The 23,878-nt window shown below is 37.5% G+C and overlaps 1 protein-coding gene across 3 annotated transcripts; it reads left to right on the forward strand.

The window, feature by feature from the left end:
* Nucleotides 1–826: 826 nt before the first annotated feature.
* Nucleotides 827–22,221, forward strand: plxdc1 (plexin domain containing 1). 3 transcript variants are annotated; one of them, XM_046854435.1, is made up of 13 exons: nt 827–1,321; nt 10,739–10,884; nt 14,047–14,190; nt 14,440–14,509; nt 15,078–15,200; nt 15,280–15,398; nt 15,813–15,912; nt 16,018–16,116; nt 17,350–17,431; nt 17,523–17,583; nt 19,179–19,302; nt 20,372–20,520; nt 20,631–22,221. In XM_046854435.1, the coding sequence occupies exons 1-13, from the start codon at nt 1,246–1,248 to the stop codon at nt 20,751–20,753; spliced, it is 1,416 nt and encodes a 471-aa protein (XP_046710391.1). In that variant the 5' UTR covers nt 827–1,245; the 3' UTR covers nt 20,754–22,221. The 3 variants fall into 3 exon arrangements, with proteins under 3 accessions (XP_046710391.1, XP_046710392.1, XP_046710393.1); XM_046854436.1 differs by having other exon boundaries at nt 828–1,321; nt 16,021–16,116; XM_046854437.1 differs by lacking the exon at nt 827–1,321 and adding an exon at nt 1,777–1,924.
* The last annotated feature ends 1,657 nt before the right edge of the window (nt 22,222–23,878 follow it).

Here is a 23,878-nt window from a genome sequence, read left to right on the forward strand (position 1 = left end):
TCTGCAGAATTGTTGTACTGTTCTCACCATAGTGACATGCTAGGGGTCAGTAAAAGGGTGTAAAAATATTACCGTTGGCCATTTTTTACTGTCAAACATGTATGCTCAGGGGAAGAGTTTATTTAAATGTTGGCTAGGATGCTTAATGTTTTTACTATTGCTTTTTTTTTTATTTCAAAGGAACACACACAGTGTTAGACAGATTATAAGTGTGATAAACTGCAATAATTATCAATGCTATAAACTGTGTGTGTTTGTGTTCAGAGGGATATGTTTTAATATCTTGGCAAGGACTATGTGTCCCCAAATGTATAGGAATATCTGACAATCTGGGCAGTTTCCAGCTTGGCATTGTGGGGACATTGGTTTGTTTGTTTGTTTGTTTGTAGCAATTTATTTTTAAATATACAGAAAGTATGTGTGTATATGTGTGTGGTGTAAATTGTCAGAACATTTCCTGACTTTATAGCCTTGTAAAGCGTTTTTAATCAACCTATATGCTACCTAATGTTTTTTAAACTAAAAAATCTTAGTCGTTATTGAGGTCAAGGTTAGGGTTAGGTTTAGGATTAGGTGTAAAAAAAAAAAAATAATAATATTTCAGAAATATAAAAATATATATATATTACCCATTTGGAGTCATGTCTTGAAAAGCCACAAAAAAGACATTGTGTCCACCTATAGGATGTTGTTTCCACTAGGTGGCACTAGATACAACTCCACCCTCACAGAGTCTTGTTTTGACAGAAAGAGTAAAGCAGAAATATATAAATATTTGTAAGTGGGGTAGTCTCTGCCTGCCCTCAAAAGCGGGCAGAGAGAGACATCAAGAGGGAAAGAACAGGGAGGTGGAGAACTATTTCTCAGTTGGTCTGCCCGTCTATCCCGCCTTGAACTCTCGCATTACCATGACTACAGCATCCGAGAATTCAGTGAAAGAAATCACAGAGGCAGAGTGAAATTGGAAGGCAATAATCTGTTTCTTTTTTTCTAAGTGGAAAAAAGTAAGAGAGGGACAGAGAGGGAGAGAGAGAGAGAGAGAGGGGGAGAGAGAGAGAGAAGGGGGAGAGCAGAGGGAGGGAAGAGACAGAAAAACAAACTAGAGTAAGAAAAAGAGCTTGTCAAAGTGTATACGGAAAAGAGGAGCAAGGTGACACGGGAGGAGCCCGAGGAGGGAGAAGAGAGGAGAGGAGAGGAGGAGGAAGAAGAGGAGAGGAGTGAGTAAAGGTCTGAGAGAAAGCTGCCATGGGTCTGTGTGCTGTGTTGCTCATCTGTCTGTCCCAGGCAGAGCTTGCCAGAGTCTGGAGTCAAGAACTATCAGGTAAGATCTTCTCCATAAACTCTTTATCATACACACACACACACACACACACACACACACACGCACACACAGGTGACAGACTTGTTGTGTTGAAGTAGTGAGGAGTATATAATCACATGTTGCATAAGCTTCAGGAGGTCTGGGTGTTCACATTTTTAAGAATCTTATTAATTGTAATAAATGTCTCTGTGAATATTAATGATGTAAGAAAATGTTATTCAGGGAACAGATACAGATAAGGTAATGCTGTGCTGACAGGATTTTTTGTTTTGTTTTGGGTTTGTGCACTCTTGATCTGAGAGTTCTGTTTGCCGAATGCGTATCTGTTTCATTTTACTGCAAGACTCGGTGCTGATGCTTGTGTAAACTTGTGTGTTTCGCCCCGATGATCCTTATGACTCAGAGGAGACGGTCAACACAAAGGCTGAAAGTTGGGCTACATCTGTTTGTGTCAAATTCTTCTCTCCGTACTGGCCTGGTTCCTCACTTTGGCACACAGAAAGCCAAGCATGTGTGTGGGTGTGTGTGTGTGCGTGAAACTACACATCCTCTAATCTTTGCCTACACATCAATGACAAACCTGATGATGGAGGTTCCATAATAGTAAGTCAAATCAGCTGTGTTATAAAATGTCTTGCTCATTTGGAGTGTTATAAACACATTGCTATTAGGATGAGAGAAATGCAACACTGTTTATGTAACTATTAGCACATAATTATTTTAATGCATACTTACTGTCCTCCTAATGACTTTGTGACCTTTGTGGTTTTGCTGATGTAATCTTCCCCTGAAACAGTCTTTTAATTAGTTTAAGCATCATCACTATTTCCCTTAATCTTTAGATTTCACCTTGAAGCAAACCAGTTACCAAACTGTATTTCTCTTACTGGTGCTCATTAACCAACAGAAATATATGAGTGTGGACATATTATGCATAATTTTTGTTCTCATTTCAGTGGCACCCTGTGCGTGTTTGTCTGCGTGTGGGTGTGTGTGGGTGTGTGTATTTTTGTCCTCCTTGGAGATGCTGTATTTTTAGCAGTCCTGATTCTTCTCCTCTCTGCTCACTGCTCCACTTTCTCTGGCCCCTGTCCCTCCTGTGCCTCTCTCTTCTAATGCTGCACCCTTACAAAGCCCAAAAGGCACAGAGCGTTTGTGTGTGTGTGTGTGTGTGTGTGTGTGTGTGTGTGTGTGCGTGTGTGCACGCATCTTCAATCTTGTGTGCTCATTGAGAGAACCGTCAGTCAAACCAAGGCAGAGTTATTCATCTATATGACCCATTTCTACACCTGGACCTATATGTCCTTCCTGTCCCATATGACCCACTTCCTCAACATGTTCTGCACACTTGTAAAATGCAACATGCTACCATACTGTATTACAGCCTACATCATATTCTATCTTAATCCTCAGTTCTGCCTCAGTTCTTGGGGTCCGTTGGATTCTCAGGATTTTATTTCTTTGTCTGAAGTTTCAATTCTATAAACAATTCTCAGTTCTCTTCAAATTCTGTCTCAACTTTCAGCACTGTCCTATTTGTCTTAATTCTTTCTCTCAGTTATCAATTCTGTCTCAAGTCTCATTACTTTCTTTTAGTCATAGTGTATTAAGAGCTCTTAAAGCTATTACTTCTTAATGGTTTTGCTTGTAATTGGACAGGACATCAACATGGCATCTCTTCAGCTGCTGATTCAGTGAGACATAGAAGTGAATTTGGGATCATGTTGCTTGATTCACTTTCAGTGGAATGCGAATTTAATCTTGTGTTACAGAAATTAATTAAACGCTGACACTGAGCATGTGTTTCCACTTTAGCATTTTCATTTACATTTTTATTTGTGCGATTTAGCAGACGCCCTTTTCCAGAGCGATGTACAAAAGAGCACATTGTAGCACATTCTTTACATTTGACAGGTTTCGGTGACTTTAGCTCATCTACTTCAAATTCAAAGCACTGTCTAAGTGCACTGCTCACACTCCCAGGCCATGAGCTCTCTCAATACTTCTTCTTCTACGTCTTTTCTGTTTTTCTCTTATCAGCACAGCTGAATGTGTTAGGGATTGGGTACTATGGTTACAGTCTGCAACACTTTATGCCAAATTGTAATCTATCCTAGTGGATGCAGAGGAGGCCCTCTTTCTTGCATGCTACAAATCACAAATGTGAAGCTTATAACTCAAACTACTGGCTCAGATATGTGTTCACTGATTTAACAAAACTTAAGGGAACAGCCAGACTAATTTATCAATTCAAAGCAGCTTATTAATGAAGGATTTACATTTCTAATATAGAAGTTGAAATCTCCAGGCATCTCATAATTTGATGCAATTTAGATTCTGGGTCCAAGATACAATTTTAAAGCATGTTTGTGCATCATTGCGTGTGTCCTTTTGCCCCTTTATCCTACTTTATTGGTATTTGATGATAACTTACTGCTTTTATTTTTTTTTATATTCACTTTCATCCATTGTGGATAACATTAGATTTGATTTTACTTGGGATGTCAATTTCACATTGAAAACACATTCAAATCTTTTATAACAATTATACTAAAAATGCAGGACATTTGACAGCTCTAACCATAACATTTCATGTTTTGATTGTTTGTTTTTGTATTGTTACTAAGTCGGCAGACAAACTGCCTCCTTCAGGGAATGATTCGCTTCGCTACAATTCAATTCTTTTCTTTATTCTCTTTCTCATACCCTGGAGTACAGTTATGCACTACGAATTGTCACTGCATGTATCATTCATCAAGACTAAAAAACCCCTTTTGAACTGATTTTTAGATGTAATTGCCAATAAGTTCTCTCTTTCTTTTGACCTCTCTCTTCCCTGTCAAGAGTTCTGTTGCAAATACAATAACCAGTGATCTGCTAAAAGTGAGTTAAGAATAAGGAGATGAAAGAAAAGCTGCCCGTGGGCAGCCACAGCGACATTTAAGCATAGCAGAAAGGCCAGACCAGACACTGCAAAATAACAGGGAGAGAGCAAGGGCTGAAAACATCCCAAAGTCCCCAGAGGAAGTTTGTGATGATTACTTTTTTGTGAAAGAAGGGCTTTTGGCAAGAGAATAAAGTGCAGTAATCCTTGCTGATTTGATTAAATTGGGATTGATGAAATTGAAATTGCAGGGATTTTGTGTGTGTGTGTGATTGAGTGAGTGAGTGAGTGAGTGAGTGAGAGAGAGAGAGAGAGAGAGAGAGAGAGTAAAAGATTATGTGTCTGTTTATGAGTCTGTTTAGTAACATGTTCTATTTTCTTTTCTTCTCCTGTGTGTACTTTATCATTTAGCTAATATTTGTGGCTCGGCACCGCTCTAAAGCTGTTATTCTTGTTGATATGCTCAGCAGGTTACACAGCAATGCACATGTCATCTATCAACATTTTATATCTAGTAGTTATGTTGGGTTCTGTTGAGAAATACGTCATGGTTAGTGTATTTACCCCGTTTGAGAAGTAAAGTGAATAAGCAGGCCGACAAGAGAGAAACTGCTGTCTGGGGAATTACTCTGATGGCCATTTTGCCTGAATTTATTGAGTAGCTTGGGGTCTGCTCCATCAGTTTCCTGTCCTTCCGTGTTCTATTCCTTCCTTTTCTGTCTTTTTACTGATCTTGCATTTAAAACCCTTTACAACTTTTTTTTTTCAGTTTTATATTCCTATTCAGCTCAGTAACATCCCACATTCTCTCCCAGTTTGTCTCATTTAGGTATGTTAGTCTCACAGCAATGTGGTCTGAATGACCTAATTAGATGGCTTTCATTGTGTGGCAGCAGAAATAGCCAAGCTTTTCCGGCTATGAAATCAAACAAGGCTCATCATTAAAACCAGCTCCCGAGTGACACACCATCCCAACTCTCCCTCTTCATATGTCTAATGCCTGGGACACACCACAAGATTAATCCAATGCTACATTGGTTGCGAAAACGTATACACACCCCTTCAGGTTTTGCACACATTATTGAGATATAGATTTAAATGAAAATGGATTTTCAGCAGTTTCTCCCATCGTTCTTGGCACACCCTCTCTAACTCAATCAGATCGGATGGGGAGCACTTGAAAACTTCCATATTTCGATCTCTAAGACTGGTCTTTGAATCAGAATCTTGTTCCTAAGCCATTCAACTGTCTTGGCTGAATATTTTGGGGTCATCCTGCTGAAGTGTGAAACTTTTGTTTTTTGTTACATGAGTTAATGTACACTGTGTAAAAGGTTTTCTTCAAGGATCTCTATTTATTCATCAGTATTTTTTCCCATAATTCTAAATAGCTACCAATCCCTTCTTCAAGGTGCACCCCATAGCATGATACTGCTGCCACCTCTATGCTTTACATATAGAGGTATTTTCCAGTAGATGAGATACATCTGGCTTTTTTCAGTTAAAGTTCAATCCAAACAATTACTTTTTTTGACTCACCAAATCAGAGAATATTTTTCCCCATGCTCATGGAGTTATTTAAATACTGTTTGGCAACCTCGAAGCAGCTTCAGGCAGTATTTTACTCAGGAGTGGCTTCCTTCTAGACACTACCATAAAGGCCTGATAAAGCATTTCTAAGATTGTTGTCATTCTGGCAGGTTCTCTCCCTCTGCAAAGGATGTCTGAAGCTCTTTTAAAACTGGCTCATGGTCCAAGGCCCTTCTAGCTTGGTTACTGAGTTGGCTGTGCTGCAAAGTCTAGGAAGGTTTTCTCAGTTAAACACTTCAGTGTGCTTATGGGAACATTTAAAGCTAGGAATGTTTAAAAACCCAAGCTCTATGTCTCAACAAAATTTGATTGCAGGGGTCTAAAGAAAGTTCTCAGTTTTAGGTCTCACAAGTGAATTGTGGGAGCTTTAACACATAGTGCCTTTCTAAATCATGTCCATTCACAAGAGTTTGCTGCAGGTGGATCCCATCAAGTTATAGAGATGTTTCAAGGCAAACAGGATATAACTGAGTTCAATGTGCACTATGTTTACAAGGGGTTTATGTCAATGACTTTAGTTTTTAAATAAGTGAGCAAAAAAAATGAATTGAATAAATTGGGCAAAAGAGAAGGGGTAATTCTGTGGTAATACTATTTTTAAATTTTATTGATTTTGCACATGAATGTTCATCAGCAAGTACTGATCAATAAGAACAGAACCTGGGATTTTGCAGTATTTCTTATGTTAAAATTTTATTTCAGATCAACCCTAGAGGATGACAGTTTAGCTTGTTAATGATGCCAAGGTTGTGTTTTTACACAGTTGCATGGACTCAAATTGCAGGATGTTGTTAATATAATTTAAATCAGAGAGCCTATTGAGTGGACTATGAGTGAATTGGATTGGATTTTACAAACTACATACCACTTTTTAATTGCTGTGATAAGCATCATCAATTCCTTTACCACTTATTCAGTGTGTTATTTGTTCATAATGCATATCCCTATACAAAAGAGAAGGAGATTTTCATTCGCATCTTGTCAACAACTTGACCATTAGAGAATATATATCTATGACCTATTTGAGAAAAAGAAATCCCTGTGGTTTGGCCAAGTCATTCACTACTGCATGCCAAATAAACAATATTGTTATCTCCCTCTCTCTCTCTCTCTCTCTCTCTCTCTCTCTCTCTCTCTCTCTCTCTCACTTTCTCTCATTTTTTATTTATGATACAGAAAATCCTTCCCATGGGCTTTTACTTCATATTTGCTATTTTAGTTTTTTCTTTATAAGGTAGGAATAACTGTTTTTGTATACATGGGGATAAAGAGTTGGGAAGCAGAGAATTAAGTCAAAATCTCTATTCTTTATTTCTCCTTTAATGTTTCTGTTTTGATTTCCCACCTACAAAGTAAGGCTTTTTTCATTGTCCTGCTCTGGACATAAGATGAGAGTTGTGCTTGCTGTTTTATGCAGCAGTTGTAAAAGAGCTATGCATTTAATGCAGCTCTGGAAATCCAAGCCACATGTGCTATATAAAAAAATATATCTATGCAGTATCTTACAAAAGTGAGTACACCCCTCACATTTTAGCAACTACTGGGAGAGAAATGCAACAGCTTATATAGCAACATAACTCAACATACAGCCATTATTGTCAAAATAAAGTGAGTACACCCTTAATGAATAATGTCAAAACTGTGTCCAAAGTGTCAATATTTTGTGTGAGCACTATTGTTATCTGGCACTGCCTTAATTCTCCTGGGCATGGAATTCACCAAAGCTGCACAGGTTGTTGCTGGGATCCTCTTCCACTCCTCCACAATGACATCATAGAGCTGCTGGATGTTAGACACATGTCGCTTCTCCACCTTCTGTTTGAGGATGCCCACAGGTGCCCAATATGGTTTAGGTCTGGAGACATACTTGGCCACTCAATCACCTTCAGCAAGGCAGTTTCATGTTGGCGCTATGTTTGGGGTTGTTTACATGTTGGAAAACTGCAGTTCGGCCCAGTTTCGTAAGGGAGGCTATCATGATCTGCTTCAGAATGTGACAGTACATGTTGTAATCCATGTTTCCCTCAAATAAACAGCAACTCTCCAGAAACAGCAGCACTCATATGGCCCAGACCATGATGCTACCACCACATTGCTTGACTGTAGTCAAGATACAATTTTCTTTAAACAAGTTTATCTTAGTCTCATCAGACCACATGACATGATTCTAGTAATGCATGCTTTTGGACAGGTTGTCTTCTGCTAACTGTTTGTGGGCTTTCTTGTAAACCAGCTTCAGAAGAGGCTTTCTTCTGGGACGACAGCCCTGCCAACCGACTTGTTGCATTGTTGCCGGCGTATGGTCTAAAAACTGACAAGCGGACCTTCTGCTTCTGCAACCTTTAAAGCAATGCTGGCAGCACTCATGTATCTGTTTTTTGAAGCCAGTTTCTGCAAACGGCACAAAGCAGACAGAAGACTTCTTTGATCGACCCTTGTGTGGCCTGTTTCGAGTGGAAACTGTCTTGGAAAACCTCTGTATGACCCTGGCCACTGTACTATAACTTAGTTTCAGGGTGTTATTGGACTTCTTATAATCTTGGCCATCTTTGTGGAGAGCAACAATTTTAATTCTCAAATCCTCAGAGAGTTCTTTGCCATGAGGTGCCATGTTGAACATCCAGTGGTCAGTATGAGAAAATTGTACTCAAAGCACCAAATTTGAACTGCTCTAATACAAGATACACAAATGTGTATGGTCCTGTCAAGCAGACAAAAACATGAACATAATGAATAGGACATGTGGCTTTGCATGGTAACATGACAAATAGCTGTTATCACTTAAGGTGTACTCACTTTTGTTTCCAGTTATTTAGACAATAATTACTGTATGTTGAGTTATTTTCAGAGGACAGTAAATATGTACTGCTATACAAGCTGCACAATGACTAAAATATATCAAAGTTTCATTTCTATAGTATTGTTTCTTGAGAAGATGTGAGGACAGTACTCACTTTTGTGAGATACTGTATGCGTGTAGGTGTGTGTGCATGTGTGGGAATATGTGTACAAGTGCATTGAATTGGAAATCCATACTTGTAATTACACCAAACATAGCATTAAGATTTTATGCAATTTGAGAAACCAATGGATTCTTGGTAAGAGGCTTGACCATCTCTTAACATAACTGTATATTATATTTCAATTTCTCTGGTCTTTAATTCAAGCAAGAGTGGTCTGTTTTTACAGCACTAGCATTTTAGCTCGCAGCTGGGTAGATCAATGTCACCCTCAGTCCCGCCTGCATTTTTGTTCAGCTTAATGGTTTCTGCAGTGTCTTCCAATTGAGCAAAGACATTTAAAAAGATGGTGAAAAAAGCATCAATGCCAGACATTAATGTGACATCTAGAGGCCAGAGTGAAAGTTTTCAAGATGTCTTTTTGAGAACACAACATTTTTTGGGTATTTTATAGAACCATGATGAGTGGCCCAGCAAAATAATGCCAGAGCTCATCATTTTTTCTGGCTATGGCTAACTGGGTCACTTTAACGAACCTGGCCTGATCCGCTTACATATGCACAATTGGTACTTCTACACACCTGTGATGGCATTGCAATAGGTAAAAGTATTGTTATCTTCAAAGTATAGTGGTGTTTGATAATCATCATACATAAAAGGGAAGGAAGAAAAGAGCATGATAGGCTGCACAGCAGCACTTGTTTACAGATGTGTCACGAGAATAAGGTCTGGAAATTGTTCCAGTGAAGCCCTGCGATATCTTTCATGTTCCTGGAAAGAATGACTTGGCAGCACAACTTTTCAAGGTCCTGCTTCTCAGTTCACTTTTGGATAGACTTCTTTGATAGACATGGATTCACCTGCCAGAAAAACTGCAGAGCTGGAGACATGTAGGTACCGCATGGTTATGTGTACATGGGAGACCGCATGGTTAAGTGTACATGGGAGATTTATACCCTCTAACGATGGTTGATGTGATTTGATTACTACTAGATTATCTATTACAAGACAAAAGACACATATGTTAAAGATACATGGATACGATTTTTTTAGACAGGTAAAGTTCATGCTTGTCTGTTCAGAACAAATTTACTTTAAATGTAAACTGGATATGTATATATGTGATAAGTGACTGGGAAATCAAAATGAGTCTGTCAGATCAGAAATATATTTTCTTTTAAACATTATTTATCACTACTGGCTTGTCTCTGACACCTACACACACTCTGAATTACAAAGTTGCCACAACAGTAAAAGCTTTGCATCTGGTGTTCTTTGGCCTTCTCATCTTAATCATGTTACAGATGATGAGCTGCAGTCACCCTTCAGAACAGATCATTTTTTCAATGAAGTCTTGTGCTGCTAGTTTGTTCACTTCATTACAGTGATTGACTATCTCCCAAATGTCACAGTTTTTGTTGTTCTTGGCACATGTTAGTCATGCACAGTATTGATTTGGAAATTGTGTGCAAGCTGGGGTCTATACAACAGTAATGACAGATGCAGAAACATTGGATCTGAGCCAAAACAAAATTTAGTCTTAGGATGTAATGTGAGCATAACCTACTTCTGATTCAACTACACTAAACTGGTGCCATTAAAGATGTTTTGGAAGAGACTGATTTGTTATTTCCATGTTTTTTTCCCTTTTCTCTCTCCAATCTGTGACATACACAAACACATCGAACTTTCCTTAATTCACAACATGCACACAGGAAAAAAAAAATCACTCAGCAGTGAGGATGGCTCGGCAAAAACAAAGTACTTCCAGTTCCAATTCAGGCATTCAAGTTTACTGCCAGAGATTGTAAACATGTAAACTGAGAAACTGAGCGTTGTTTTCAGAGGTTTAAACCTGATCTAAAAGCACTCTGATACTAAATTTGATACTTCTATGCATATGATCTTAAATGTTCATTGATACAGACTGTGAGCTGTGTGGATTTATTCTGTGTGGATTAAAACGGTGTGTGTTATTCTCAGGTTCACTGCATGGACAATCAGATGAACAGAGAGTCAAAAGAGATCAGCAGGTGTCAAGCAGGAGTACACAGAACAGAACAGTGCAGGAGGCAAATGGAGGCACCCTCGCTATCGACACTCTGTCCGACAACATGACCAAAATAGTGGTGAGTTCTTTTTCTCCTTCTCTTCTCTTCTCTTCTCTTCTCTTCTCTTCTCTTCTCTTCTCTTCTCTTCTCTTCTCTTCCCTGAGAGTTACAGATTAGTTCCAATTTGCATTAAACAGTTGTAGGAGATTTCCACAATGTATATGCGCATCATTATGGATAAAAAGCTTTTATCCTCTTTTCTATGTCACTAAATAGAATTGAAGAGAAAACATGTTTTGATGATCTTTAAATATCCTAGTGGGCAGATAATAAAGAGACCTCACAGCAACTAAAATGTGGGTTTTATTTCAGTGCTTCTCTGAGCTTTTTTTTTTTTACCAATGATTTCCATAAACTGCATTATGCTTCCCACTCTTCAAACCAAATTCAAACCAGATTTGCCAATAATTCTGCCAGCAGAGTTTTGTAAGCATGCTGGAGTTGTACTAGATGTTTTAATGTGTGTGGGTGTGGATGTGACTTAGCACCTTTTTAGAAAAAACCCACATATGAAACCCTGTGATTAACATGTCTGCAATTTTCCTGGGTGCTTTATAGGTTTGTTTTGAAGTCAGGGTCAGCCCTTTAACCATAATGGGTATTCTAGGTGACAATTACACAAAGAAATTGTAACTTTGTGCAGGAGGCAGGGCAGGGAATGGCACCTGCTGGAGTTAAAGGCTTCCCCCAGAAACAGATACCATTCTGGGGCGAGTGTATCAGGAAATCTGGGTCGTAAGCATTTATCTGGAGCACTGCTGCAGTTGCGTGTGTGTGAGCGTGATAGAGGCTGCTTTTAACTGCTCCAGTTTCGATGATACCCACACCTCTTCACTGTACTGTTGCCATCCTTCTCTGTCACCTTCACCCAGAGAATACATTAATAACACAGTGGAGAGCTGGACTGGAAACACTTAACGCATGCAGTGTGTTAAGTCCAGATCCATACACAAACTTTTCTCACTCTCTTTCTTTAAAGTAAATCAAAGAGAATAATATTATCTATTGAAAGTCTAACTTCCAGCATCCTGTCATTGCATGTCTTTAATGGCTTTCTGGTATATCTCTGATTGAAACCGTTTGTTTCATTAGAAACTGTGTAATCATGACTTGTGGGTTTATTAATCCCCACAGCAGAATTCTCAGTGGTGTCTTATATAAGATACTCAGAGTTGTGGGCTGAATTTGTTCCAGACACATTAATGAGTAAATTGTGTTATGGTCTATTAACTTTGCTGTTTTGCCATTTTTTTGTTTAGCCATTTCTGGCTAAGTCTGTAGTCGGTAAGTCTTTAACTTTTTTTACTTGCCAAAAGGATTTCTTAAGAACTTGGTCACAGAGTTAATATCTTCATTACAATAAAAACAATAACAAATAACGCATAAAAAAAATCATTTTGGATGAAAGGCAAAGTCAAACTAAACTTCAAATATCCAAAATATCACCATATGTACAGTACAGAGTGCTGGTACCATAGTGCTAATGAAAATGCAGTATGGCACTATATGGACACCTGACCATATGTATGTGCTTTTTGAAAATTCTATTACAGGGGTCTTCAACTAAAATAGGTTGAGGTCCAGTAAATGAATCCTCCTCACCGGCTGGGGTCCGGACAATTATATACCTAAAAACATGAATTGATGCTTTTTGCCAGACTAAAGAATTGAGTGTAGACAACATCTTTATTGGGCACATAAATAAATAAATAAATAAATAAATAAATAAATAAATAAATAAATAAATAAATAAAAGATAACTAAAAGAAAGAGCTAAAGTGCTCTTGTTTATGCTGAACTGATATTACAGATCATAAGTAATGAACGCATACCTCTCTGGTTAAAAAAAAAAATAAACGGAAATCTTATATCACATATTAACTTCACACTTATTGTCTCTACCTAACTAAATGTATCTAATGTTTTACATTGCTCTCTTGTCTGTATGTTTGAAGTTGCATTGGTCAAATATCATCAGGCAATTTAATTCAGAAACATGCACAGGCGGAAATAAAGTGCCAGTGTTGGAAAAAATGTAAATGTGCAAGAAAAAATGTATCTGATCATTTGTACAGTTCCTTTAAGTCCATAAAAAAGAAAAATTAAAATGGCTTAAAAAATTAAATCTTCAGTTAGGCTGAACTGAGTTGGATTTAAAGATAAAGCATCTCGAAAAACTCGGTTTTCAGCATCACCTTTCCTTGTTTTTGAGAATTGCATTGTTTTTCACTCACTAAAAGTTTAATCTGTTTGCGCATTGCTCTCTGCTGCCTTTACTGCACGCGCAACTGCGTGTCTGATCATAGCAACAGTGAGCATAGTAATTGTAGTAGCGACCCGTGTCGCTGTAGAACCCAAACGGCTCTACTGAGCTGACCTTGATTTGCCTGATATAAATTAGATTTTATTGGAAAACAGCGTTTGGCCAATATTTATTTTATTATGTGAAAAGGCTTCACGGCCCAGCTGGACACATCTTGCAGTCCGACCCATGTTTTATTACATATTTAGTCCCCATTTGCTGTTATAATAACTTCCACTCTTCTGGATGGAGGTTTCACTATATTTTGGAGTGTGCTTGTGATATTTATGCTCATTTAGCCACAGGGCATTAGTGAGGCCAGGTACTGATGTCGGTTGAAGAACCCTGGGGTGCAGACAGCGTTTTAAAGGTAGTTCGATAAGGGTGAGGTCAGAGCTCTATAGCAGGCCTCTCAAGGTGTTTACTTCCACCCATGTAAACTATATCTTCAGGGAGCTTGCTTTGTGTTTTTTTATGCTGGAACAGGTTTGGGTCTTAAAGTACCATATCTGAAGAGTACAGATACTGAAGTGTCCAACTTTCTTGTAACAGTTTTGGGGAAAAACCACAAATGGTGTGAAAAGTCGGGTGTCCCAATACATTTGTCCATAAAATGTATGTACTGCACTTTTGGTGTTGCTTTAAAAGCGTTTTAAATACAAATAGAGTCTTAATTCATAGCTTTTAGATGCAGCTGTAAAGATTATCCAAAATGAGTAAAACTTTCTCTCTCAGCCATCATAACTGAAACATTTATTGTTGTGGCTAATCAAACTGTTCAGTGTCACATCAGGCCAAAAAAACAACTTTTCAGGCTGTCATATTTCATTTACTGTTATCTTCTTTTTGCCTCTTCTTATGTTTCTTCTCTCTCTCAGGAGGACGCTCAAAAATATTACTCATGGCGTAGCTTTGGTCCTGGCGACAGACAAACTCAAGAGCTTTGGGTGGACCTGAATTCAGTCCAGGAGGGTCAAGTCAGAGTGCATGGAATTCTGTCGAACACACATCGACAGGCAGCGGTAAAAATCGTGCAACAAACAAGCGCACACACACACAGACACACACTCACACACACACCTACACACACACATCTGCATAAAAATTTTTTTTAAGTGATTGTCAAATACATGGGTGTGTTTAAAAGCACAAGCAAGCAGTGTTTTTCCCCATATAATTATGTCTTTATTGAGTATTTTAACATCTATTCCTTCTTTTCCTGTTTTTCTTCCTCCCCCACATGCGCTCTCTCTCTTTCTCTCTCTCTTCAGCGAGTGGCTCTTTCCTTTGACTTCCCCTTCTATGGACATCAAGTGAGGCAAATCACCATAGCAACTGGAGGTAGGACACACGCGGTCACTTGTAGCTTCTCTTCACTCTCATTTTTTCAGGTCACTGTCCTATTGGTTTGTCCCAGAACAATGTACCAAATCGGAACACATTATTCTGGAAGTCCATAGGCTGTGTATGTGCATGAGTCAAATCACCTTTTTGTATAGACAGATTAGGTATGGGTTTTTTTTGCCATTTAACAGCTGTACTTTATCTAAGAAAATGTTCTAATGGTCTGCTGCTTCTTAAATTAGCATCAGGAAAATGGAGCACCAATGAGGAAGGCTTTGTTAATTAAAGATGTGGTCTCTTGTATCTTTCACTGATTAGAAAAGTGACCAGAATTCTGCCTGGCTGCAGCCTCATGCATCCTAGATCTGCTCGACTAATTAACTTTCATGATTATTTTCACATCACTGAGGAAATGGAATTTTACCTCAGTGGGATATAATAGGAGAACCTTCAGTAGGATTTACAAGATGTAAAAGTGATTCTAACCTGTTTAGCTGCTTTCAATGATTATTACACTGAGCCAATTTTTGAAACTACATCTTTTGACCTCTTTGACCTTTTTTAGGGTTCATTTTCACTGGAGAGATTACACATCGCATGCTGACGGCAACCCAGTACATTGCGCCTCTCATGGCCAACTTTGACCCCAGTTTTTCCAGGAACTCTACAGTATGCTACCTGGATAATGGTGAGTGCATGCAATCTAGACATCATGTGAGTCTCAAAGGTTTAACCTATTACCTGACTTTTGACTCCTACATTGACAGGAAAGGTGTTTGTTGTACAATGGGACAAGGTGAGGCTACAGGGCAGGGAAGCAGAGGGAGCCTTCACCTTCCAGGCTGCTCTTCATCGTAACGGGACCATTGTTTTTGGCTACAGAGATGTGAGTTCTGAGGGACATGGTCAGAATGCCTGAAGCCAAATAATTAGCAAGCAGCCAAAAAACATTATAAGAACTTTTGGCCAAAAATGTCTGGACTCTGCTTCAGAAACTTAAACATGAACATTAAGCTGGAATTTTCCAGGTTCAATCCAAGACTAGAAAACTGGTCTGGGTCTTCCCCTGACCCTGATCTTGTTAAGATGTTGCTCCACTTATTCCTCATACTCCAATTCTAGTGGCTTAGCATTGCCAGAAAGACGTGATTGCACAATTGTTTCTGCCATATTTATAGCAAATATGTCAAGTGATGAACGCTTCAGTTACTAGCTGCAAATTTACGTCTAAATCCTTAACACACGATTCTGCACATACAGTTCCATCTGAAAGACCCTCTGGGATGTTGTCTGTCATTAGGTGCCTTTATCAGTGGAAAGGATCAACTCTACTGAACACCCAGTGAAGGTTGGTCTGTCTGATGCCTTCATGGCCTTTATTTCTTCCCCACAATCCCCAGGTAAGTTCTTTTTAAATCTCTTTTAAAAATCTTATCAAACCCTTTCAAACTCCTAAATACAGTTTTATTCCTAATCTCGCTAATAGTATTTTATCCTTACATAAGCAGAATCAAAAAGGAGGACAATTTATGAATATCATCGTGTTGAAGTCAACACCACTGAGATTGTAAACCGCTCTGCATTTGTGTTCAGCCCATTACCTAGTGAGTGTGTGGCACCACCACTGTTACATTTAAACACTGTTACATTCATCCACTGTCATTTCTACTATAAGGTTAGATACTGTTTTGTATGTAGTTTTATCAGTGGTGGGCCGTCAGGGCTAGCAAGGCCTTCGTTGCTGGCCTAAACTCTATCAGATGCACTGACCTTAATTCTAATATTTGTTTTATGAAATTGTATAAATGTATTCCCAACAGTCTATTCTCTTCATTTTGTAGCGTTTCTCTTGGCTGCACAGCAGAACGTGTATGTGGATGTTAGATTTTTTGTTCAGATCAGATTTCAGCCTCTATGTGCTGTCATGTCAGTCTAATCTGCCCAGGGCCCTCAGATTCAGCAGTGCTGGCCCATATATCTTAGACAATATTAGCAATGGGTCTGTTTCTTTAACCAATCAGATTTCAAATTCGCTCAGAATAGCGTCAGCATTTTTCCATCCTCTGATTGGTTGGTCAGAGGGAAACTGTTACAGCCAAGTTTGTACGTCTGTAGTGCTCTGCACACATTAATACATCTGAGTTAGACTTTTTTATGCCCACAATGGCTGACGGAGAAAAAGCTCCGGAAATGGTTTGTTTGCCACTTCCAGACCAGTGGTTATGAGCGGTACCACTGATTTACAGCCTCTGAGGAGCGGTGCACATTATGAGTATGAATCTCTGGTGAGTAGGTTGTATTTAATTTGAATTTGTATTGTTTTTGTCATGTTATTAAACAAATATTGATTCTGAACTGATTCAGATGATGTTGGTGGCACAGTTGCAATTGTAGTGTAGAGGTTTGGAGCTTGCTTTAGTAAAATGGTATTTACCCTCCATATGTAAAATGCCTCTCTCTGTGTAATACCCTCCGTTGTTATATTGCCTTTTTGTACAGTATTGATGGTTTCTATAATTGCGGCACGATAGTGGTGGTATTAAGAGGTGGATTAAGTCGGGAAACTGAAGGCCCAGGTACCAAATGCACGGCCCGCCACTGAGTTTTATAGTATTATAAATTAAAACAACTTTAAATTCAGATAGTATGTTCAGGGTAATTTTCACATGGGAGTATCATAAAACAGAAGTATATTAAAAATAATTAACAAATATTTTATAGATGAAATGAAATGGTCTAAAACAAACATCGATTCTAATAAATTTCTTCTTACCCATGGAGATGTTTTTGTTTTAACAATGTTCTCTTTGTGCTCCTTCCATGTTGGTGCACTTCAGCTTGCCTCCAACACACCAGCTGTGACCAGTGTCTCCACTCCAACCTCACCACAGGCTGTGGCTGGTGCAACATCCTGCAAAGGTATAACCTACAAAAATGTTAATTTATAGTTTTTATAGCCATAAAGTATGTACTTGTACAATTATGTGTGTTTACTGTTGTGTGTTTTTAGGTGTTCAGATGGGATTGACCGGCATAGACAGGAATGGCTTGAATTCAGCTGCTCAGAGGAGGTACAAAATACCTGACAAACACATTTCCACTCAGAAAGCTGGATACATTTTCTTGTTCTTGAACTAGATTTCTTAGTGCTTTCCAAAAGATTACCACATGATTACATAAATAAAATAGATGAATTGTTATTTCTCTTGATTGCACAATTGATAGAAAAAATGTGAGGGATATTTGTTATATAGTACTTTTAAACAGTTTTAACTTTTGGACTGGAGACTAAAGTTATGTTGATGAAAATTTGTTTCATTTATTTAATTAATTCATTTGTATATTGCTCAATAATTAATTAATAATAAGCATGTTAGGCATTTTTCATTGCTTTTTATAACTGTTGAAGTAAATATTTTTTATTAAGTCACTACACCCTTAAATTAATAAATCTGAAGTCATTTTCTGTAACAGTGGCCCTGACACTAGTGCAAGGCAAATAACACGTTTATCTTAATGCTTTCATTGTACTACTGTTGCCACAATGTTGAAAACATACAATTGTACTGAATTTCTTTGTAAATTGTAGCAGCACAATTTCCCTTCAATAGAACTAAAAAGACAAAGTATACCATAGAGGTTATTTACAGTGACATATAATGTACAGAGAAGATAATACTTTTAATAACATGTTTTTTTAATGCTTTGCTATTTAACAAATAGTGGAATAACATATATTTTTAATAGGGATATTTTTCCAAAATTAAACATTTATTCAACATATAAGGGTTCTCCAGTGTCACCACTTCTGTTTTTTTTTTGTTTTGTTTTCCTGATAAGCAGTTAAAATTAATGTAACTAAAAGGAATGGAAGTTTTTAACTGTTGTGAGTGAAACAATAACAGGAACTAATTTTTGTTTTGTATGATGTGCTATTCTTTAACTAATAAACATTTTCAGGAAAATCCTGTAGTATATGAGTAATATTTAAAAAAAAAATCTCTAGGTATACAGTTATTGAAAAATAATCATCTTTACAGATAATACCTCCCTGTTGTTGATTATTTTCTTATAACAGCATGTCTCCTATTTATAAATCTACTTAAAAGTTTGGAATATACATTTTTCTTGCTAAATATTGGTTTAACAAACAATTGGTTTGCTATTGCAGAAACAAAGAAAAATTAATAAATTAACATAATTACTACTATAATTTAAAGTCTCTATGTACAATGGAGTCTTTTGTCATTATAATTGAATTAAATATATAAATATTAAAGAAAATACAGGTAGTCGTCGACTTACGACCACAATTGGGACCGACAAATCGTCGTAGCTGCGGCGTACGACAGTCGTAACACGATTTGGTCATAAGTAGAGTAGGCTATATGTACAGTACTGTGAAATTATGCCGGAAGCTGGTAAAAAAATAACGTACGCCGCGGCTAGCGATTGTGTCGTAAAGTCGAATGGTCGTAAGTTGCATAGGTTGTAAGTCGACGACTACCTGTATTAAGGTATAATATCAAACAAGTTTGTTAACTTAATACATTGTTCCTTAAAATCAAAACGCAAATATACAGAAATATTCTATTTCAACCTACAATTACAGATTGATTAAAAGTCTTTAAAAAAAAGTTCTGTTTTCCATATTACTTACTGTCAGGCAAAGGAGAGCACATGCGAAGATTATCCAGGAGGTACAGACAGTTCGATGAGTCCATTCAGCTCCCCTGTTCCTCCTGCTACACCATCTCCTGCAGCTAGGCCAGGCAGCCCTGTCACTGAGGGTGAGTCATCTCATTCAGTCGTTTTTTTCTTTTTAAATCTCACACAGTTTATTTTTACACTGTTACAAGTAAGCATTTTGGATGCACTGAGAGACTGATTTTTGAGCACAGTCACTGAAATAGCAACACTTTACCATGCACTCTCCTAAACAGAGAATAATTTATCTAAAGCTATTGAAGGCCATTGGGATACTCTGGAAGTAGGTGTTATAAGATGGGAAAATTAATAATGGACAGTAACAATACCATCTGCCTGTCACAGCAGAAATCAAGATTATTCATAGCCTGCAATAGTTTTTTAATTGTCCAATTTCAGTGACGGTCTGTAATGAAGCCTCAGATTCATGTTCTGTGCTAAAAAGTGTGGAACCCAATAGGTAGAAAACAATTTGTTTTTTTATTGTTGTAGCCTACTTACCTTAAGGTTTGTGTGTTCTGGGATGCTTTTTTGCTCACCACAATCATAAACATTGGTTAACTGAAGCCTTCTTGTCAGCTTAAACCAGAAAGGCTGCTGTCATCAAGGGATTTTCACATGCAAAACATTTGTACGCTGCATGCTTTTGTCCATACCCTCCTGTGTAAACTCCAGAGACTGTTGTGCACAACAATTCCAGGCGACCACTGTATTATAATTTGACATTTATATGTTTTCAAATTTGATTAAAATCATTTTATATTAATTGGCCACGACACCGTCAGTTTCTGAAATACTCAAACTGGCCCATGTAGCACCAACAACCATGTGCTGGTCAAAGTCACTTAAATCACATTTACCCTTTTCTGATGTTTAATGAACTATATCTCTTGACTTGTAGTGGCATGATTTTTTACATAACTCAACATATAAATTATTGATTGGATGAATAAGTGTTTGTGCATATAAGCAGCTTAGGCTCTGATTATCAGAATTGCTGTTTACTATAAATGTGCTCTACTTAATCCATGGTGCTTTTTGTCACTTCAGAGATATAGATAAAGAACATTTATTTTATCTACTTATCACCATAATCTAACAGCTTTCTTTTTGATCTCTTTTCCAATCATGACTTCACTGATTTTCTGAAAGGTTCTCCTGGTGAAGAGGAGCCACCAGAACACACTGCAATTATTGCAGGTGTAGTGGCAGCCCTGGTCCTACTGGTGTTTCTGACCCTGCTGGCTGTGTACTACATAAATACACACCCCACTGTTGCGCCGCCATTCTACCTCATGCAGGTAATTCTAATGACTTAATTTCGCAACTTAACAGTTCTGTGGTATAATAACATTACACAGTGGCACTGATCAGTGGTGTATTAAAATGTAACTGTTCTGTTCATTTGTAGCGCCGAACCAATAACTATTGGCCGTCCATGAAGTTTCGCAATCAGGGTTGCCATTCCAGTTACGCCGAGGTTGAACTTGGGTTTCATGAAAAGGATGGCTTTATCGAGGCAGAGCAGTGTTGAGGAGGCAGGACTTCCTCCACAAAGGAGCCAGTTAATCTCTGTTTTTTTTTTTGTGTGTTTTGTTTTTTGGAAAAAAGGTTCAAGCACCAAAAAAGACAATGTGAGGCTGTTAACCAACAAATGAATGGACACCAGAGACTGTGGATAGTTACCTTGCAAGCTTTCTCTGCCTCCATAGATTTGACAGTCCAGCCTGCAAACCTCTTGTGCTATTTGTTTATTCCTTTCATTAAGGAACAGGCAATGTTAATGGAAAATGTGCTAGCTGTGCTCTTGGTAAAGGCAGTAAGAGTGGCACATGCATTAACTATAAAGAGTCCTGCAGTTAGTGTACAGTACTATAAAACTTTGTGGAATTTCATTTTTAAAAAGATGTTTGTGTTTTATATGTTCAATGAAAAAAAAAAAAAAAAAAACTCAGTTAGCCACATGAACTGCACTTTAAATGAATTATCTCAGTAGTAATAGTGATATGATGGGATCTCTTTTTTCTTTGAACTTTTTTTATATTTTGTGCCCTAGAGTAAAGTTTCAGGTATCAGTAATGCAAGCAATGCACCCTCATCAATAGACAAATGATAATTTAAAAAAATCAAAACGATACTGTTTTATAAACAGGCAGTTTAGAGCTTTCTATTAAATGTGAAGTGAATTGATTGGTGATACATTGACAAGTAAAAATTATAAATAAATTATGGCCCATGGCTAACCTTGGCTCCTTTGTGAAATTAAGATGGTCATATGTTTTTTAGCTCAATGGCTTTTTTCCAACTGGGGATGATCATTATCCAGAGATGACAATTATGGATATGGAGTTGAGTTGCACTTCAGGTACAAATTGACTGACTCACGACTTGTACACTTCTGAAATTCCAGCTTGATTATTAAAATAAACACAAGAACTAAATTAAGGTTTGGTAAATTACTCAGAATTGCAGCTAAATGGCTTGAGACTTGTCATCGACCTTAGCTCAGAGACTTGAAAATCTTACAGCTCAGAGACTTGTGACTTGGCTCAGACTTGCAGTTTAGAAACTTGTAACCTTATTCACACTTGCAGTTAGGACACTTGTGAGATTTGCAAAAGGTGACTTGTATTATGACTTAAAAAAAGTGATTTGTAAGCATCTCTGGTAAACAATTGGGGAAAAAAATAGAATTTAAAATCTCATAACCCAAGAATGACAAGTGTCTTTCTTAAAAATAATGGAAATGGAATCCAGTTCCAATCAGGGAAATTTGTGGAATTGTTGTGTAACCTATTAATGTTCTGACAAAATTCATATGCAGAACTGTTACAATTTGAAATTGTAATCGCATGTCATATGTTTAATACAAAGTCCTGATTTTTAAAACGGGCAAAACTGATACATTGTTGTTGAGGGTTAAAATTACATTAAAATGTCATTTTGAATATAAAGTGTGCTTTTAGTGAACCAATAAAGTGAAAATAATGTTTTGAAAACCATATAAAGTGTTGACTATTGTTTTTGTGTTTGACAAAAATAGCTTCAAATTTTCATCTTCACATTGCTTCACACGTGCTGAGGTTTAAGCAGTATGGGCCAACAGCAACATCTGCAGGCCATTATAAATGAAACGCCTAAGGATGCCTAGGAGATAGTCTAACATGCAAATCCCAATAATTATCTTAATTAGCAAATACGCATCAATGCACAAAACTCACATCAAGTTAGTTCCATAGAAGATGTAGTCACTCTAGCTATCCACATAACACAAACCCATCTGGGAGGTCACTTCAGCTGAGCATTTCCATCAAATATTTAGCTCAAGGCTCTAGGTCTTAATGACATACTTTGTAATTGGACCTAAGACATATTCACTCTGCAAATGGACCTCAGACATATTCACTCTGCAACCCCAGACTGCCAGACTATTAGGCTATACCTCCCCAGTACTACACACATGCTTTATACAGTGGTGTTCTTTCATGTCTATTTTACAATCCATAAACCTGTGACTTTATACACAAGCATTTCGTTTGCAGATTGCACAAACGTCATGGACCGTAAAAACCAAAAAGGATGTTAAGTAAGCCAATAAGGAGGTAGTAAAACTTCTTACATCACTATGGCTAAAGTGGCATAGTGGGACTAATACTAAGCAACTGCATCATGGTCTGATGTGACAGCTCCACTAATGTTGATCAGAAAAGGGTGGTAACACAGACACCTATTTACACCTATACAGAAAATGTAAAATGTCATAATGCAGTCAAGGCATCTTTGACACAACAGTCATCTGACAAGCAGATCCAGAGTTATATACTAAACTAAGCTTAACTATAGTATCTGTCCTAAAGCCATGAAGGTGCTACCATTTCACAAGCTTTCAAAGACGTCTGGTATTCTTTATTTATACTGATCCATGTAGCATATGCTGTAGGGCTGTAATAATTTCTTGATTAATTCGATTAAAAAAATAAATTCAAAATGCTTCGTTTTGTCTTGACCATTATTACTGACACAACACCCGTTTTGGACAGAAGACGCTGCAGAATGAAAAATGGAGGGACGAGGGAGAAAACAGTGAGGAGCGCGCAGAAGTATCTGGTCAAAAGAAATGCCAGAAAGTTTCCAAAGTTTGGGATCATTTCAAACTAAAACATAAAGACTAAAACACAGTGGCCATGTAGAGCAGGTAGTGGAGCACATTTTTAAAGCTGGGGATAAATACACGGATTAAGTGTGTGGAAAAATTTTCAAGCTTCTTTTCCTGAGACAAAAAAAAACACATCGCGATACTGTGCAAGATTTAATACATAAATACATCAGTGAGAATAATTGAGTTTCATTAAACAAATATTTTCCCATAACTTCCTCTACACGGCCACTGCAGGGGGCTTTTTAAGACTTTTTAAATGCAACTTTATTTGTATTTTGATGTAATATGGCTATTAAATGCAATGGGTTTAGTTTTTACAGATATAATTTTACGCAGTTTCAGTAATAAAAATTTTATTTTTTCTAAAAAGAAAAAAACAAATTACTTGTTCATTTTAAGAGACCGTCTTATTTTTGAGTATAGTTACTTTTTTATGACCTGTATATTAAATAAATAAAATTTCACTGACCACATATTCATAGATTTAAATCAGATAATGT

This window comes from Silurus meridionalis, chromosome 7 (genome assembly GCF_014805685.1).
Source record: "Silurus meridionalis isolate SWU-2019-XX chromosome 7, ASM1480568v1, whole genome shotgun sequence".
Classification (NCBI taxonomy): Eukaryota; Metazoa; Chordata; class Actinopteri; order Siluriformes; family Siluridae; genus Silurus; species Silurus meridionalis.